This window comes from Arvicanthis niloticus, chromosome 3 (assembly GCF_011762505.2).
Source record: "Arvicanthis niloticus isolate mArvNil1 chromosome 3, mArvNil1.pat.X, whole genome shotgun sequence".
Classification (NCBI taxonomy): domain Eukaryota; kingdom Metazoa; phylum Chordata; class Mammalia; order Rodentia; family Muridae; genus Arvicanthis; species Arvicanthis niloticus.
In genome coordinates this window covers 134,087,236-134,104,914 of record NC_047660.1, presented here as the reverse complement: position 1 = coordinate 134,104,914, position 17,679 = coordinate 134,087,236, and the positions used below count along the sequence as shown (strand labels likewise).

The window sequence follows — 17,679 nt, the reverse complement described above, 5'->3', positions numbered from 1 at the left end:
TTATATATTTTATATTTTTTATATTTTTTATATTTTATATTTTACATTTTTGTATATTTTTTATATATTATATATTTTTTATATATTATATATTTTTATATTTTATATTTTTATATTATTTTAAGAATTATTATTATTATTATTTTATTATTATTATTTTAAGAATTATAAGAAATTTAAGTAGGACGCAAGTGATACCGTAAAAACTGATAAAAGCATTATAGTTGTTGGGGTGGGGTGGGGAATCCCTGCTCTTAAAGGCCAGTTAACCAGCACTTTCTCTTTTGGTGGCCCCTGAGACTCTTTCCATTTGACACAAATGCCAGCTTTCATTCCAGGATGGCTTGGCTTTACTTCTTAATATGAGTCGCTTTTGTAGGTCAGACACTAGACCCCTCTCCTAGGTCCTTTTTCCTACACAGCCTCTCCTCTCACACTTGATACAGTCAGAACTTCAGCAGCTTTGCTTCTCTCTCTCTCTCTCTCTCTCTCTCTCTCTCTCTCTCTCTCTCTCTCTCTCTCTTCCTCCCCTCCCCTCCCCCCTCCCTCCCACTCCCTCTTCCTCTGCCTCTCCCTTTCTCTCATTTCCTTAAGGGCTGGACAGATCAAGAGAATGCTTTCTTTCTTTTCCACTTCCTCAGCGGCTGGACAGATGAGGCGAATGCTAAGTCTCTCATGCTAGTCCAGCTGGGTACTTGGAGAGCTTTTCATTTTCACATAATGCAGAGGGACCCAGCTGTCTCCAGGTCACACCAGAGCAGATCTGTCGTCCTTAGCACAAATCATCTTGGTAATTTTCCTCTGAGACTCCAGCAGACACCATCTTTGTTTAACTTCTATGTCTCAATGTTTCAAGTGGCTTGGCTGGCGTATTAACTGTAGAAACTGTCCCTGGACACTGAGGCAGAGCATCCAGCAACTGTGTATTTATACTTTTTTGTAAAGAAGGGATTCACATTTTGAAGCGTCAGGGCCTATAAAATTCTCTTTAGTAATGTCTCATGATGTGGAGCTTGGATTTTCTTCTACTTGCTAGTAATTTTGAACTCTCTCTCTCTCTCTCTCTCTCTCTCTCTCTCTCTCTCTCTCTCTCTCTCTCTCTCTCTCTCCTGTAACAACAGATTAACATTGCTTACATCTATAGGATTCGATGGTTTGTGAACAATTTCCATATAAGAAACAAATGTTCCTAAAGGTTAGCTGTCATTATTACTGGCTTTGTTGAGAACAGGCTCCCCATCACAGGCACTCACATACCCTTGACAAACCAAACCTGTATACAATCCACTCACTTTCTGTATTTAACAAATAATACAGCTTAATTCTTAGAGTAACACCTGTGCTCAGGTCACCTCTTCATCAAGGTGCCATATTCAGATGTTTCCTGGGTTCCAGAAGCTCCTGGAGCGAGCATTGCCCGTCTCCTCGCTCTTTCTTGTCTGTGGGGTCATCCGAGGACAGTTTACCAAGGTTGTGCCTAGAACCAGACATCATGCATCTCATCAGCAGTGTTAGCTTTGAGGGCGGCATATATTAAGTGCTGGAGAACTGATGGCTGTCACCACCCCTAGAGCAGGTTGCCTTTTACTTTGGGCCTCAAGTTCCCTCCAACCCACCTAGTCTGTCGCAGGCCTGCTGTGATTAAGGAGTAAAGAAAGCACCGCTCAGCCGGAGCGTAATGGGTGTGGTGGAACGGGGATGGGACATCGCCCAGCTCTTCACTCTTCAGGATGTGCCTCCCCATCCCGGCTGGATCCTGGGTCCCCCGGGCGGCCCCAGAGGGCGGGAGGCCGAGAGGAGGCGGCGGACGCATCCGCCGCCGCAGGAGGCGGAGCGCTGCACCTGGCGCCCGGTCCTCCAGCTCAGCCCCGAAACGGGTCCAGCCGGTCGGGAGCGAAGGCGGCGGCAGCGAGGCCAGGCCTGGGACCAAAGCGGTGAGCAAGAGCCGAGGGAAGGTCGCGCGGTGACTGCGCCCGGCCACCGCTGTCGTTCGCCCCACCCGGCTGCATCCAGCCGCCGCACCCGCCGCACCCCCGGGAGAGGAGCTAGCGACCCAACCGACATGCCGCGCTCTGGCCCGCCCGCCGCCGCCCCGGCTCCCGGAGCGGCCGCCCCGCACCCCCGGGACAAGGCTCCCGGTGCCCGGCGTAGCTGAGCGCCGCCAGGTGAGTGGGTCGGCGCCGCCCCGGGCCCGGGATCCTCTGCTGTGCACCTGCCGCGGGGTGGGCGCCGCCCCGGCCCGGAGCCTCCGCGCCTATCCCGCCCTCCCGGGTGCCGCCTGTCATCTCGGGGTGCAGGGCAGCCGCGTCCCCGGCGCCCGCAGCACTTCCGCAAACGTAATTGGAGTCGGGAAAACAAAGGCGCTGCCCAGGAGCTCTCGGCCGCCGCCCGCAGCTGCTGCAGAAGGTGGGGGGCTCGGTTGGGCCCCGTGGGCCCAAGCCCATCAGAGTCCTGTCCCACCATCGCCTTGGAGGTAAACATCCCCGGGAGAGAGGGGGAGGCGAAGTTGTCCCCATGGTCCATGACAGGGACGTGGCCCCCTGTGTAGCAGGAGGAAACTGGCATTGTTTGCCTCCCACGGATACAAATACCTCTTCCCCCGGCTGCTGCTACCTCCTTAGGAGAAATGCCCCATTGCTTGCGTGTGCTGAGCACCGAGCTTCAACTCAGGCATGGGTCCCTTGCTTCACATAGACTACCAGGTACAAGAATTCAGATGTAGCCCCTCCTCCTCCCCTTCCCCTCCCCACGTGGTCTTGCCCGTGGATTACCACCCTTAAGTCTGGCACGCTGTGCCTTTTGCTTCTCTCACAGGCCTGCGAACCACAAACATTCCCTTTCATCAAAAACCATTTAATAAGCAATCCTACACCCACTGGGATGTATGATACCCATCAATCCATCGTAGAAATAATCTTGTGGAGTTGAAGTTTCAACTCCCAACCTTTGTCTAAAATAGTTTTGCGTCCTTTGGTTATTGTTACATCATCCCAGGCTGCAGTTTTCTCACACATAGAAAAAAGATGGACGGATAGTATGCCAGTCAAATCTTCTTTAACCTTTCTGGAAGTTCGAGATATTGTGTGATAGTAGGTGTAGTTGAAAGTAGGCAGCATACAGTTTATGTGTTACCAGCAGCACAGTAGAAGAACATTTGGTAGGTCCGTGTTCTGCACAGAGCATCGCCTCCTCGAGACCAGGCACTAGCCAGCTAAGGGTGTATGCATTATTGATGGTCTTATGAAGAAAAGGAGGAGCATAGAACCCTTTGCTGCGTTAGGAAGCTTGACTCTGACATCCAATACTTGTCATTAGCATATGTGGAAGATTTTTCATTTAATTGGTGATGAATAAGGGTGATTGGGCCTTTTCCCAGGTTGTGAGTAAAAATTCACAAAATTTAAAAAAAAATGCTTAGGAAAAGGTGGAAACATTGTTAGTGAGCTGAGTGCAAGGCACACCTGGAAAGAAAAAAGGGTCTAATTTCAAGAATGAATTAAAACTATAAAATATTTCACAGTAACTTGTTTCCCAGGCTGTCTATCAAGGTAAATATAACACAAGAAGGCAGACTAAAACAGAAACAAAACAGCACGTTTGGTGGTCTGGGAATCAAACCACCAATTCTATCCATCATATATACATACATATATGTATATATATTATATATAACTTCTGCATTATCTTATAGTAAGATGGTACTTTGGGAATTCTTACGTTTTTAAAGGCACCATTCTGGAGTTAGTTTTCAAATCTTTGTATCAATGTCTCATTTTATGCACCATGCTTGGAGAAATTATGCAACTTAGACTAGTCACATGCTCAATAAGATAAGAGGTGGAGTTAGAATTCACCCTTCTGGCCCCAAACAAAGCACAGGAAACCTCCAGATGATGTTCCTCCCAGACATGGACCTATCCCCACCTACACGAAGCTTTTCCTTTGCTTCTTGCCTTTGAAAATTAACTTTATTTCAACACGCATGTATTACATTGGTAATTTATCCATGCAGAATGATCTACATATTGATAATGTTTATAAATTAGTGAATGTATAATATTTTCCCATTTTTTCTTACCATGTTTGAACTTACAAGAAATGTAAAACTAAGTGCCAAATACGAATTGAGTATTAGACCAATAGGTTCTCATAATTACTTCTGGTTTTGAGTAAGCCTTTAGAGTTCTCACTGCAGAGAAATAGTGGAGTACGATACCTGTGTCTGCTACCTGCACTGGTGTGTTGGCTTAAGAAAACTCAAAGTACATTAAGTGAAAAGGCAGGCTGCAGGCCAGACTTATATACATTTATTTAAACGCCAGTATGAACACATATGTAGTTCCTTGCCCTCTGATAACTATAGTTACCCTAGGAAAGTGGGAAGGGTACAGATACAGGGCTAATTTTTCTTTTGACCTTAGAAAGTTAAGGTTTAAAAACTGGAAAAGTATATGTTCTTTTATTATATAAACTAAAAAGGAAAAAGAAGAAAAAAATTCACTGACGAGAAAACAGAGTGCACCTAACCACACATACAGTGGTTTTGTTGTTGTTGTTTTTCGTCGTTGTTGTTGTCTTTGTTTTTTGTTTTTGTTTTTTGTTTTTGTTTTGTTTTTGTTTGAAAGTAAAAGGGGGTCAGGGGTATCGGCAGAGTCAGGAGTCTCAGATGACCAACTGTTTCCTTTCCACCCATAGCTGTGGTGTAATCTGTAACTTGCTGGGTTTCCTACAAAAAAACTTTGGTGCACAGGCTATCCACCAAGTCTGGCTGGGATGCCAGAATTCCTTTCTTTCTGTCTAGTCTTGCTTGTGACTGCAAACAGGGAGGCACTTTTATTTCTTGGTAGAGCAAGTTGCTAGGAGGAGTCAGCTTACTTGCTGTGTCATCTCAGGAAAATATGGCATTATAGATGACTTCAGGTTTACATAGTGTCATTTCAGAAGCAGCACATAATCATCAAGTTTAGTCTAATGTACATAGGTATTTAGTAACACTAAATACAGTTCCACAAGTCTTCCTACTTCTGTGTAAACATAACCAAAATTAATGCGTAGAATTATTTTATTTTTTAAGGATTTATTTACTTTTTATTTATATGAGTACACTGCAGCTGTCTTCAGACACACACTAGAAGAGGGCATCGGATCCCATTACAGATGGTTGTGAGCCACCATGTGGTTTCTGGGAATTGAACTCAGGACCTCTGGCAGAGCAGTCAGTGCTCTTAACCGTTGAGCCATTTCTTCAGCCCAATGTGTAGAATTTTAAAAAGTCAATATATTTTTCTGCTCAGAAATAGAAATCCAAAGAAAAATACATTCAGACTTCAGATACAAGAAAACACACTACTTCGTATGTGAAGAAAATGTAACTCATCTTGGCCTATTAGAATGCAATGTTATTATAATGCAGTCTGGCAGAAGAGGTCCTTGTAAATATTTGTAGAGGAGGTTTTCTGACAGTTTTAGGCATCATGTAACATTCCATTTAAGGTTTTCATTATATTTCAGGTAGATAGAAATCTGCCTGATTTGGGGATGATCAAGTGCAAAGAACAACCCTGGTTAAGGACAGTTTGGATAGAAGTTTCTTTCTTTAGGTGGAATTCCCATGGCTTTTCCTAGGGCCCAGTAGTTTTAGGTTTCAATGTGAATTTGGGGCAGCAAACACTCCTTAGTGCCTCCAGCTGGGACATTGCTTCTGGGTTTTTGCAGTCCTCCATGTTTAGCTGCCCAGCGTTAGCTGTATTCACTGTTCTGGCCTTCAGTGTGTGAATACAACTTTTGTTCATCTTGCCTGATGTCCTGACTCCTGAATAGCGTGTCACCCAGTAGTTAGACTAAACGATCCACTACCCTTTCTTTGTAGCTGCTTTGGTTTCTGTATTTGAAAGATGTTTACTATTTTATAAAATGGCATAGCCTCAATTCATTGGGCAACTTTTGAAAACGACCTGTGTCCTTTTACCATGGCAAATGATGCTTGGTTTGTTGGTACAAAGGCAAACAGGAGAAAACCAAAATAAATATTTAAAATGTGGAACCCAAGCCTCCTTGAGGTTGTGTTCACTATAGAAGTTACACCCCTAGTTGCTACTTTGTATCTCTAAACAGTATGGCGTGTGTCTGTGTGTTTGTGTGTGTGTGTGTGTGAGTGTGTGTGTATGTGTAAAAGAGAGAATGTGTGTGTGTGTGTGTATGTGTGTGTGTGTATGTATGCATCTCTGTCATAGTTCAACAGGAACTAAGCCTGCCAAGCCTGTTGTGTGTGTCTACATACCTTTATGCTTTGGTTCAGTAAAGTGCAGGAGTGGCTGAGCCACAGTTAAACTGATGGTAGAGTTGAGGGCATGTCCAAGTTTGGCAGCATGAATAAGACCGAAATGTTGCCTTCTCTGGTGGCTCTGCTGCATTTTAGGATGAGGTAGGATAGAATGAAATTACAAAGCAGAGATGGGAGAAATTCAATCTTTAGAAATGTCATATTTGAGAGACATGAAAAGGAATAAACTAGGTGACACCGTTCTTGCCGTTGTTCTTAGTTGGTTTGAGAAGAAAGAATAATCCAGGGAATATTTGTAATTAGAAGACAGGAGACTCCAACTTTGAATGACTGAAGAAATGTATGAAAGTATTTCCATCTGAGCTGTAGAGCAAACTGGAGACTGAGAGGGAAGCTGGGAATCCCATGAGTCAGCTGTGGCTAGAGGGGGGGCCTACTGTGGCTTTGAGGGGGAGACAAATGGGAACTAGAAAGAGGAACTCTTGCTGCCTGGATGAGCCTGATTTGTGGGTTAACTATGCCAAGGGAAAGTGAGTGACAAGTCTGGACTGGTCGGTTGTTCCCTCCAGTGTGGAAGCTTTCCCTCTGCAGCTGGGTGCTGTCTACTCTCCACATGTTCAGCTGAACACCCTTTATGGGGCCAGACAAACAAGGTTGCTCACACACAGCCAAACACAAATTCCCTATACTAAGCACAGAAGGCCAGAGTGGATACAGTGGCAACCCTACTTTCTGTGACTCTTACAAAGTACACTGCTCTTGGTGAGCCTGTTTGATCCCGAAGACTCCTACTGTAAAGCTCCTTCTATGTTTTTGTTTTTTTAGTTTTCTTTGTGTGTGTGTGTGTGTGTTTTCTTGGCCCCATATTTTTTTAACCATAATTATACTGACAATACTCATTCCTTTCCTGAAAATATTGGGATGGGAACTCTTTGTGTAAGTCTGGCTGAAAGAATTCATTTAATTAGTTTTCTTCTTCTTTTTTTTTTTTTTTTTTTTTTTTGTTTTTTGTTGTTGTTGTTGTTTTGTTTTTGAGACAGGGTTTCTCTGTGTAGCTCTGACTGTCCTGAAACTCACTCTGTAGACCAGGCTGGCCCCAAACTCAGAAATCCACCTGCCTCTGCCGCCCAAGTGCTGGGATTAAAGGCGTGCGCCACCACCGCCCGGCTTAGCTAGTTTTCAAAAGTAACCTCTCAGCCACTCAAACTGGACAGTTCTTTGTCTTTTCAAAAACTGATTTTCACTTTATATAAATTACCTCAATGGTATAACATTTTTTTTTATTGAAGAAAAGTCTTCTATAAAACCTTAAACAAATAATTGTCTTCAATGTCAACTCTTAAATGTTCTTTCTTTTATTTCTATAAAAATATTTTAAAAATCATTTTATTGCTGGTTTACCTGACAGTTAAATTTATGGTCATTGGGATAGGGGTGTGAATCTACTGGAGACAGCTGTCAGTGGCCACTTAGTCATGACTGACCATGGTAGTTAGATTGCATCCTCCCTGTCTCCCCTCTTACTGTCGCCATGAAGCCATGAAGAAATGGGACCCCATTGAGCTCAGGACCACAAGTGTGCAATACATTTGTTTAAGGCTTTCCGAGATGGCTGGCCATAGTACTGTCATCTGGAGGAGGTAAGTGGTAGAGTTGCAGGTCCCTGCTGAGGGAATGAGTAGAATCCTGAGTCTGTAGGGATGCCGGCTGAGATGTGTTTGCTGGCATCCCAGGTTATCAAGTAGGGAGGATTTTCCCATAAAAATTGTGTATTCTATAATCTTTGGTCCTCAGTTCGCTGAGTAATCTGGGTACTCTTATTTATAATGTTATTTCCTTGCAGAAATGGTTTCTGAGCTTCAGCAATTGAAGTACAGTGGGTAATTGCCACCCCTGCCTATTCCCACACAGATAGTGTCATTGCCATCTGGCTAGGGATCGTGGTTGAGGAAGAGATCAATAAAATTTGTTTCCATTTCACAGAAGCTTCCGGGACCCATTTAAGTCCCTACATCATATTTCTTCTTAACAAATAAATACACAAGTTCAGTGGTGCATTTAATTCTCTTGAGCATCTATGAATTATTTTTATTGGAGAAATGGAAAAAATATAATTACGTTTTCTTTAAAAACTTTTCCATGCTTTTTGTCCTTGAAGATGGGATGCTTGTTTGAGAGAAGATGATGAGACTCTGGAACCAGCTTCAAACCTTTATTCTAGATTATTTTTAGATATCTACCCATAGACTAAGTCAGCCATCTAAAACACATAGGCAGGAATCCGACAATAACTGATACAGTCTAAAAGACCTGAACTGTAATTTCTTTTTAATTGACATTTGTTTCTCTGCATAAAGCAACAACCTACCTGGTTCTCTGTTAAGGCTAGAGCTATTTCTCTATTTTAAAGAGATGAAATTAATTGTTCCTCTTAACTTCTTAATAGACTGGAGAGACATGTTAAAGATTTTAATCCCTTTCAGATTTGTGATGTTACTTGCAAATATGCCAGGTGCTTCTTTTAACATAAGCAGTCGTTTGGGGCCTAGAGATAGTCCTTATTGCTTCAGTCTGTAATTCAAGGCCTTTTTTGAAAGCCAGAGCCCTGTTCCCACCCACTTCTGGGTGGTGGCCTGGGATGCTGACACAGCCTAGTCTGTGAGCGTCTTGAGTAAAATAACAACCTAGTCCAGTGGGGGATGACAAACATTTCTAGAACATTTAGTTGAGAAAAATACTTTTAGAATAATTGCCAAAAAAAAAAAAAAAAAGTAGAGAATTATGTAATAAAACTGCAGCTGCCAGTCTACGGCCACTAAATGTTCACGTATTGCTTTTGAATGAAAATAATTGATCTTTTCCCATGCATTGTTTCACTGAAGTCATAAAATCTTCTGGGAGTAAAGTTGACTGGGGTTGTTTTTTTGGTTTGTTTTGGGGTTTTTTTTGTTTGTTTGTTGGTTGGTTTGGTTTGTTTGTTTGGTTTGGTTTGGTTTGGTTTGGTTTTTCAAGACAGGGTTTCTCTGTGTGACCCTAGCTGTCTTGGAGATTTTGTAGACCAGGTGGCCTTGAATTCACAGAGATCCAGCTGCCTCTGCCTCCTGAGTGCTGGGATTAAAGGCATGTGCCACCACTACATGGCTCCCTTGGGGTTGACATTTTTATCATCCTTTTACTGAGAGGACAAGGAGGATTAAAGAGGCATTTAGGACTTTACTGTGCTTTTTTCCAAAATTAATCTCTGATCATATTAAATTTTATAAATGTATCATATAAATTTAAGACACATATTGCTATTGTGAATTGCCAAGTGACAGTGTAAAGAACAATAGGAGAAGTGTGTGATCCTCTCTCAGCTGTGTGTAATCTTGTGGGTAGGGAGGAGAGATCTGTGAAAAGATCGAAAATAGGATTACCTGTAATAAATCCTGCAAGTCAGTTGTGAGCACAGTGTGTGAAATGGAAGTGGAGGGAGGAGAGACACACAGTGTTACAAGATGAGTCCAGGTCCAGGTGTTAACAATGGCGGCATCAGATACAGTTTACAAAGTGCCCTTTGTCCTAAACATACGGTCACATTGTTTATATCGTTCTCTGTGAAGAGCCCCTACACTAAAATAGAAGTTCAGGTGGTAGGATGTTTGTAAAATCCAAACATGGGCATTGTACTCCCTGCTTCATCCCTGCAGAGGCTCGCCATTGCTCTCAGCATAAATAATGCCCACAGGTTCCTACACGCACCCTGTGTGGTGCTAAGGCCTGGTATGCATGATTTCACTCTCACAGTTACCACGAAAAATGCCCCCCTCCCCTGCTCTTTTGCAGCCTAGGAGACTAAGACTGAGAAGTTAAAACACTCCCAAAATTTTGACAGCTGTGATTCCTGTCCCTGCCAGTCTCAGGCCCCCAGATCAGAATCCTTCCTTTCTCCCGAAATGGCTCTGCATCTCTGTCAGCTCCCTCAAGGACCTCCCTCACAGGGACTTCCTCTCCTGTGCTTGCACCTGTTTTAGCATTTGAATCAGTGTATTGGGTCCATTGAATCAGTGTATTGGCCCATTTATTGAGAACCTCTGTTGTCTTTCACTACTGGACTAGAAATCACAGACTATATGATTTTTCACTGTGTGAATCATGGGCCACAAAGTTCCTGTCCATCTAACGGTTGGTGGTGAGGTTATACCTGTTAGATTAAAAAGAAAATGGATGTCTGTATTTTCAGTCTTTAGTATCATGTTTTGTGCTGTTTGCCCTTCAGCCTGGTATTCAAGTATTTTGTGATCTGTTCTATCTGGCAACTTCACATGCTCCATAGTCCTGCTGGAAATTCTTTAAGGAACTGTGGTTCTTTTCATTTCCCATCCTGGAAGACTTTTCTCTCTCACCTTTGCTGAGATAAATCCTGTCACTCAAGGTTCAATTTAAGTCCCTCATTTTTTTTTTCTTTTTCTTTATCTAATCTGTTCCTTTGTTTCGTGTGTGTGTGTGTGTGTGTGTGTGTGTGTGTGTGTGTGTGTGTTGTTCATGGGACTGGATCACATAGGGCATTTTGTTTAAATATTATGTACAATGTACTTTGAGCACACCTCCTCCTAACCTCCATACCTTACCTTTTCACCTCTTCCTGCTCCCGTGACCACACTCTTCCCCTTGACAATAGTTTATGTCATTTGAACACATACAATTTTGTGTGTCGATATAAAATGTAGGTGCCACAAAGGATAAACATGGTATTTGTCTCTCGGACTGACTTAATTAACTTACTGAATTTGATTATCTCTGCTGAGCCCATTTGCCTGACAATGACATGACTTCGATCCTTTCTTATTGCTGAGAACGTTTTCCTGGTGTATTTCTCCCACACTCTCTTCATCCATTCCTCTGTGATGGATACCTCCGTTGGTATCCTCCACAGCATAGCTATTATGAATGGCAGTGTAATAGACATTGATGTGCAAGTGTCTCTGTAATGGTTGCCTTGAGTCCTTTGGGAGTGGCAGCGTTAGGTCATATGGTAAATCTACCTACAGTTTTATGAGGAACTCCACACTGATTTCCATTGTAGCTGGACTAGTTTATATTCCCACCAGCAGTATATAAGGGTTTCCCATACCCTTATATACCCTTATATACAAATATAGCCTTATATACAAATGCAAGCCCATACCTACGCTTGCATTTGCTGATTGTTTGTTTGTTTGTTTGTTTGAGACAGGGTCTCTCTATTGAGTCATAGATGTCCTGGAACTCACTATGCAGAGCAGGCTGGCCTTAAACTCATGGACGTTCACCAGCATCTACTTTTGGTGCTGGGGTTAAGTGTTTTAGTGTCATCATGCCTCAACTCTTGTTATTTTCTTAATGACTGCCATGCTAGCTAGGGTAAGATGGACTATCAATGTGCCTTCAATTTACGTGTCCTCTGATCACTAAATTTTTTTCATTATTTATTGATCATTTGTACTTCATCTTTTAATTGTCTGTTCTTTTCATCAGCCCATTTGTTGGTTGGGTTGTTCGATTTCTTGTTTAGGATTTTGAGTTGTTTGTATGTCCAAGTTCCAGCTTGTCAGACTGTGGCTAGAGAGGACTCTCCCACTCTAGAGGCTGATTTTTCACACCCTATTATTTGTTCTGTTGTGCAAACACTTCTTAATTTCACCAGAATTCACTTGTTGAATTAGTGAAATTGTTTATGAAGTAGCTCTAGTCCAATTCAGGAAGTTCTTTTTTGGTACTTGTATCTTGAGTTATGCTTCCCACTTTTTTCTCCAGGAGTTCAGAGTTCAGGTCCTACATAATGTCTATGTTCCACTCGTAGTTGGTGCTTGTTTAAGGTGAGCTCAAAGTCCGGTTTGATTCTTCTGAGTGTGGATGTTTAGTTTTCTCAAAACTTTGTTGGTGTGTTTATCAAAACGCAGGTGGCTGTAGTTGTTTGGGTTATATCAGAGTCTTGTGCTACATTCCATTGATCTGTGTGTCTGGGTTTAGTTGGTAGCGGTGGTGCATGTTTCTCTGTGTGTTTGTGTGTACACACGCTAGCCAATACCACACTAATTTTAATTCTGTAGCTCAGCAATATAACTTGAAATTAGGTAAGGTGACGCCTCCAACATTGCTCTTGTTGTCCAGGATTGCTTTAGTCTCTAGGCTCTTCTGTGCTTCCATATTTGTTTTAAGAAATTTTCTGGTTTCTGTGAAGAATGGCCTGGGATTTTTGTGGGAACTTTATTGTGAATATCTACATTGCTTTGAGTAGCATAATCACCTCTACAATGTTAATTCTTTCAACTCATAATCATGGGAGGTCTTTCTCTCTTCTATGTCTTAAACTTTTTCTGTTTCCAGTGTTTTAAACTTTTCATTGAAGAAGTCTTTGAAGTCTTTAGTTATGTTTATTCTAAGATTTTTAAAAAAGCAATTGTTAAAAAATGGATTGTTTTTCTGGTTTCTTTCTTTTAACTCTTAAAACATTTGTTTGTAGGGCTGGAATGATGGCTTAGCAGTTAAGAGCACTTCCAGGGGACCAGGGTTCAATTCCCATCACCAATATAGCTGCCCACAACCGTCCGTAACTCCATTCCCTTTGGAGGATCTGATTCTCTTTTCTGACCTCCATGCCCACTGCATGCATGTGCATACATTGAGGCAAACACTCATAACATACAAATAAATAAAATCTCAAAGAAATCTTTAAAAATTAAAAAAAAAAAAAAAACCCTGTGTGTGTTCTTGTATAAGCACATGCAAGATATGGGACAAGCATCCCACTGCATAAAAATGAAGGCTGGAGGACTACTCTTTGGAGCAACTTCTTCTCTTCTTCCTTTACATGGGTTTCAGGGATCAAACCTAAGTCACCAGGCTTGGAGAGCAAGTCTGCTTATTCACTGAGTCATCTTGCCATGCCCTGGTATCTTTCTCTGTATGGGTATGTGTGTTATTTATTGGTATGTAGGAAACCTGTTGAGTTTTAGATGCTGATTTTGTCTTCCTGCTACTGTCTGTCAGACCTAAGGGTTTTATGGTGATGTCTTTAGGGTTGCTGATATAGAGAACCATACGGTCTGCAAGTAAGAGTACCTTGCAAATCCTTCCATTTTCTCACAAGCTTGTGAACTCTTTATTCAGAAGTCCTGTTGTCTATAATGCGGTATTGTTAATTTATTATGCAGTGTCATGTGGCTTCTATGTCATTACTGTTCTCTATTACCACGTAACACTTTCACATTATTTAATGTTTCTTTGAGTTTAAGGATTATTTTACCTACTATAAAGCATGACTTGGAGGCAAAAGAGCATGCATTTGGCATCTTATTTAATACATACAAGTACATCTGAAAATAGCACCTGCTAAGAGCACAGACTGTCTGAAATTGAATCTCATTTCTTTGGTTTATTCTGGGTATGAGCTGGGGCTAGCTATCTTCTGTGCCTCAGTTTCTTCATCTGTACAGTAGGAAAGTGGTCATGTGTATTCTGGGAAGTATTGTGAAGATTGAGTTAATCCTTATGAAGCCATGACAGGCTAGTAATAATAATGGTGAAAAAGCACTGTGCTTCTAATTAACATGGAAATATACCACTACAAGTTAATTAACATAAATATGCAATCACAAATTATGAATCTCTTTGTCATCTTACATACAAGTTTTGTCAGGGGTCTGGGAAGGGCGTTCCAAGGTGGCAAGTTCTGAGAGGAGGCTCAATTGCTATGCAAGGCTGGGGGGCAGCTCTTCAGGCCTGCATAGCACTGAGGCCCTGGAGAGCCCAGCTGGAAACTGGATTAACAGGGTGAGGATGGGGGCATAGTCTCTCAGTTTGTCTCAGCCCTCAATGTCACAAGCCTCAGAAGGAAGATGAAAATTCCAAAGCCAGCCCTGTGGTGTGCTTCAGTGCCTTTTCACTGTGGGCTGCTAGACAGCCAAGTTTGTATGTGTTCTTCGTGACATGGGCTGAGTGAGTAGCAGATACTAAAGCAATCCTGATCTTAAAAGATCTGCTGTAATGAGGGTTGAACTGACTGCCAGAGAGTGAGGTATATAAATGCCAGGACTCTGAGTCTGGCTTGTACTGGTTTCCCCTTGTCTCTGCTGGCAATAAATTGCAGGAGTCAGTGGCCAAGTTCTGCTTTAAGATTCACATTGCTTAAGGACATTCTGAATGATCAGTTCACAAGGCAGAGCTGGCTCCACAATTCAGGAAATAGACGTTTCTGTTTCACATCTGCCGCCAGGTTTCTGGGAAACACTGGGTTATAGTAGCAATGGCACAGGGGACACTTTGCTCCTGTGCTAACCAGGGATTGTTTACTCTCCTCTTTGGTAGCTGTGCCACTGCTATACCAAGACACACTTGGTCATCATGTTCTTGAGTCTGACCTTGCAATTAGGAAATCAGATCTGAGGCTGATTTCCTCTCAAGAGTTTTTCCACTACTTTCCATCCTCTTAAGCATGTATTTGTGGACAATATACATTTAAGCCATGTTAATATAAATACCAAGTGAAAAAGCTATCATTTTAGCGAGGATGATTTCACAGTCTCACGTCAGTAATTCAGAAACTCCTGCTGTAGGAATGACTCTGTATAGGTACAGGTAGGAGGCCTTTTGGGGCCATGTTGTTGATTACTAACATTAGAATCTACCAGGTGGCAAAATGTTTGGCTTTCTACAAAATAAGCAAAAGGCCATTTTTACCCAGTTAGAGCTAGTGGTAGACCTGTCCTAGAGAAGCGCAGACATTTCTGTGTCTCACATCTAAGGAAGCAGTAAAACAGAAGCTTTGACTAAGATGTGCTGGATGGGCCTATGTTGGCTGACCACTGTCCCAGTATTCACAAGCTGCTGTAACAAAGCTTTATGTGTGCACTGGCACTGGTTAATTTCTCATGGTTCTGGAGACAGGACACTCTCAGGTCACAGTGCCCAGTGAGGGCTGCTTCCTACTTTCAAGTGAGCTGCTTCTCACTGTATTGTTACAGGGCCTTTTCTCAGCAGGTGCATTTGGGAAAAGAGAAACCTATTTTGTTCTTTGCTAGGGATCTAATCCTATCTCAAAGATCCCTCTCTCAGGGCCTTTGTCTAGAGACTTCACAGTGGGGCCTTGGCTTTAACTTCTCACTTGTCAGGGAGATGCAAACAGCTTCTAGTCTCAGTCTCTCAGTTGCCCCTCCCTCTGAGCACACAAAACCTCAGGCATTGCTAACAGTCTGCATGTTTGTCTGGTCCACGTTTGTAACAGATATAATTCAATTCGACAAAGGTACATTGGCTCTAATAAATCTTAATTTTATTAAAATGCAGGCATTATTTCTGGCTTGTTTTTTTCCCTTGGCCCTGAGGTGGCAGAGGTGACTTCATTTCTACCTGGCTTCATCGTTGTTACAGCAGTTGGGTTCTGTTTCTTTGATATTCAAATAAGACATGAAAATATTGTTTAAAAATGAATGTCCTGGGCCAGCCTAGGGTATGTCTTCAAACCCAGCACTTTGAAGATTAGAGTCAGAAAGATCTCTGAGTTTGATGCTAGCCTGGTCTACACAGTGAGTTCTGAGACTCCCAGGGTTATGCTGTGAGACTATGTCTCAAAAACCTAACCAACCAACCAAAGACTAATGTTCTGAATTTAGACTAAAGTAGTTGCTTGCTTATACTTTTAGATTGACATTTCTGAGTGTGTCTTCCATATAGACAACATGGCCGTTACTTGCATTTGCTGATACCTTGTCCATTTGTTAATGCTTGGAAACTAGTGGGGAAACTCAGAGAACTATAAAAGTCATTGGAATCAAGGGGAAAGACTGGCTTGGGAGTCACCTCTCAGGGCTGAAGTTGCCCTGATATAAGAGTCACACCTGCGCATCAGGTCCTCCTTGTTTCTCTCAAGAGGACTCGGTGCCCTCCTCTGACTTAATTGGGCATTTAATTGGGTTTATGGTTCCAGAGGGTTAGAGTGCAGTGAAGGTATGGAGGTAGGAAGAGCTGAGAGCTCACATCTGGAGCCACAAGTAGGAGGCTGAGAACACAATAGGAATGACACAAAAACCTCAAGCCTGCCTCCTGTGACACATCTCCAACAATGTGGCACCTTCTCATCCTTCCCAAACAGGCTCACCAACTAGGGACCACGTATTCAAATATATGAACCTATGGGGCCACTTTCCTTCAAACCAGAGCAGTCCATGTGATTCTGTAGGCTGACAGAGTGAAGAGCTCTGCTGGGCAGACCCTTTCCTTGTTTTTTCTACTTTAGAAATTATAGCCAGTAAACCAACCTATGCAGATACTCTGAAGTGCTTTTTTGTGTCTTGGATGGTTTGTAATGATTTTTATCTTTTCAAATATTCATCATTCTGTCATAGTAAAAACATTTGATATACTGTCTTAGGATTTTCTGAATGGAAGATCCCTGGATTTTTTTTTTTAATCTTTTAAATAAAAGCCGTGTATGTATGTACAGTTTTAAAAGTAAACACTTACAAGATTGCTTGTTTTGTTTTTGAAGTGGATGACGATGACAGTGACACCACCACCAACAATAACAACAAACTGCTTAACCTTTGGTTTCTTTGCTCATTTTCCCCTTTCTTTCTGTGTTTTAGGTGACTCTTTGGATACTCTGGTTTATGGACTTTTGAGCATGTCTCCAGCTGTGGGAAGTGTGGCTGCCTTGCTGGTTGTGCCTTCTGCCTCCCCAGCAGGAGCTACTCTTGCTATCTTTGTCAGTGTGACTGGTCACCATGGTGACACATAGTGAATTGTGATTGTCTTCCCTGCCCTGTGCAACCTTTGTTTTCTATGCACCTTGCACCAGTGCATTCCAGACTCTCCCTGAGTTATCTACATTTCCTCTCAGGATCTGCTGAGATGTAGTGGTGTTTGACTAATGTCCTAACATCCTTTGGCCAGCAGGGTTGCCAGTTGAACTGCTGAGTTGAACAGAAGAAGATTTTAATAACCACAGAAAAATAACAACAGCCCATTGTAGAAAGTCCATCATAACCCAGCAGTAAGAGCTTTTTGTCTGAAAACAAAAACAAAAACATGTTTTCTCTTGCTACTAAGATAAATAAGGTTTAGGGCTGGGAATGTAGCCTGGTGGTGGAGTGCTTGCTGAGCATGCTCAAAGACTCAGATCCTACCCCAGCTCCACAAAAGGGAAAAAAACAGGGAAAAATGGGAAAATGAGACCGAGAAATGAGTTTCTTTGCTCAAGCTTGCGAAGTCCACGGGATAGGCAAATGTATGCATCGTCTTAATGCTAGGAAGCTCCATAGTCACTGATGGACCAGGTATGGCTTAATGAACGATCCCAGATGCCTAGCTGGGCATAGCTCTGAAGGCCAACTATTTTGGAAGTGTTTCCTAAAGCAAAGGGAACTGTACAGCATGCA

The 17,679-nt window shown here is 42.4% G+C and overlaps 2 protein-coding genes across 5 annotated transcripts in view; one reads left to right on the top strand and one right to left on the bottom strand.

The window, feature by feature from the left end:
- Positions 1-1,049: 1,049 nt before the first annotated feature.
- On the bottom strand, positions 1,050-2,516 carry LOC117705715 (uncharacterized). Its single transcript, XM_034498382.2, has 3 exons — positions 2,213-2,516; positions 1,617-2,151; positions 1,050-1,477 (listed from the first exon to the last, which is right to left on the bottom strand). Exons 1-3 carry the CDS (start codon positions 2,514-2,516, stop codon positions 1,360-1,362), a joined length of 957 nt encoding a protein of 318 aa, XP_034354273.1. The 3' UTR covers positions 1,050-1,359.
- Positions 1,819-17,679, top strand: part of Mfsd6 (major facilitator superfamily domain containing 6) — a 65,875-nt gene continuing 50,014 nt past the window's right edge. The window contains exon 1 of one of the 4 annotated variants that reach the window (XM_034497945.2): positions 1,819-2,165. The gene's annotated coding sequence lies outside the window, so the exon portion shown is untranslated. Of the gene's footprint in view, positions 2,474-17,679 lie in introns of all 4 variants that reach the window. The other 3 variants (XM_034497946.2, XM_034497943.2, XM_034497944.2) reach the window with 3 other exon arrangements.

What these genes read in the sequence shown, in the direction of transcription:
- LOC117705715 (XM_034498382.2), bottom strand. Translation starts at nt 2,516, where the DNA reads ATGGGGACAACTTCGCCTCCCCCTCTCTCCCGGGGATGTTTACCTCCA. An exon ending in CGGCGCCCACCCCGCGGCAG is followed by an intron (nt 2,152 to 2,212) that starts GTGCACAGCAGA and finishes GGCGGCGCTCAG; the next exon opens with CTACGCCGGGCACCGGGAGC. An exon ending in GCAGGCCTGCGACAGACTAG is followed by an intron (nt 1,478 to 1,616) that starts GTGGGTTGGAGG and finishes GTCTGGTTCTAG; the next exon opens with GCACAACCTTGGTAAACTGT.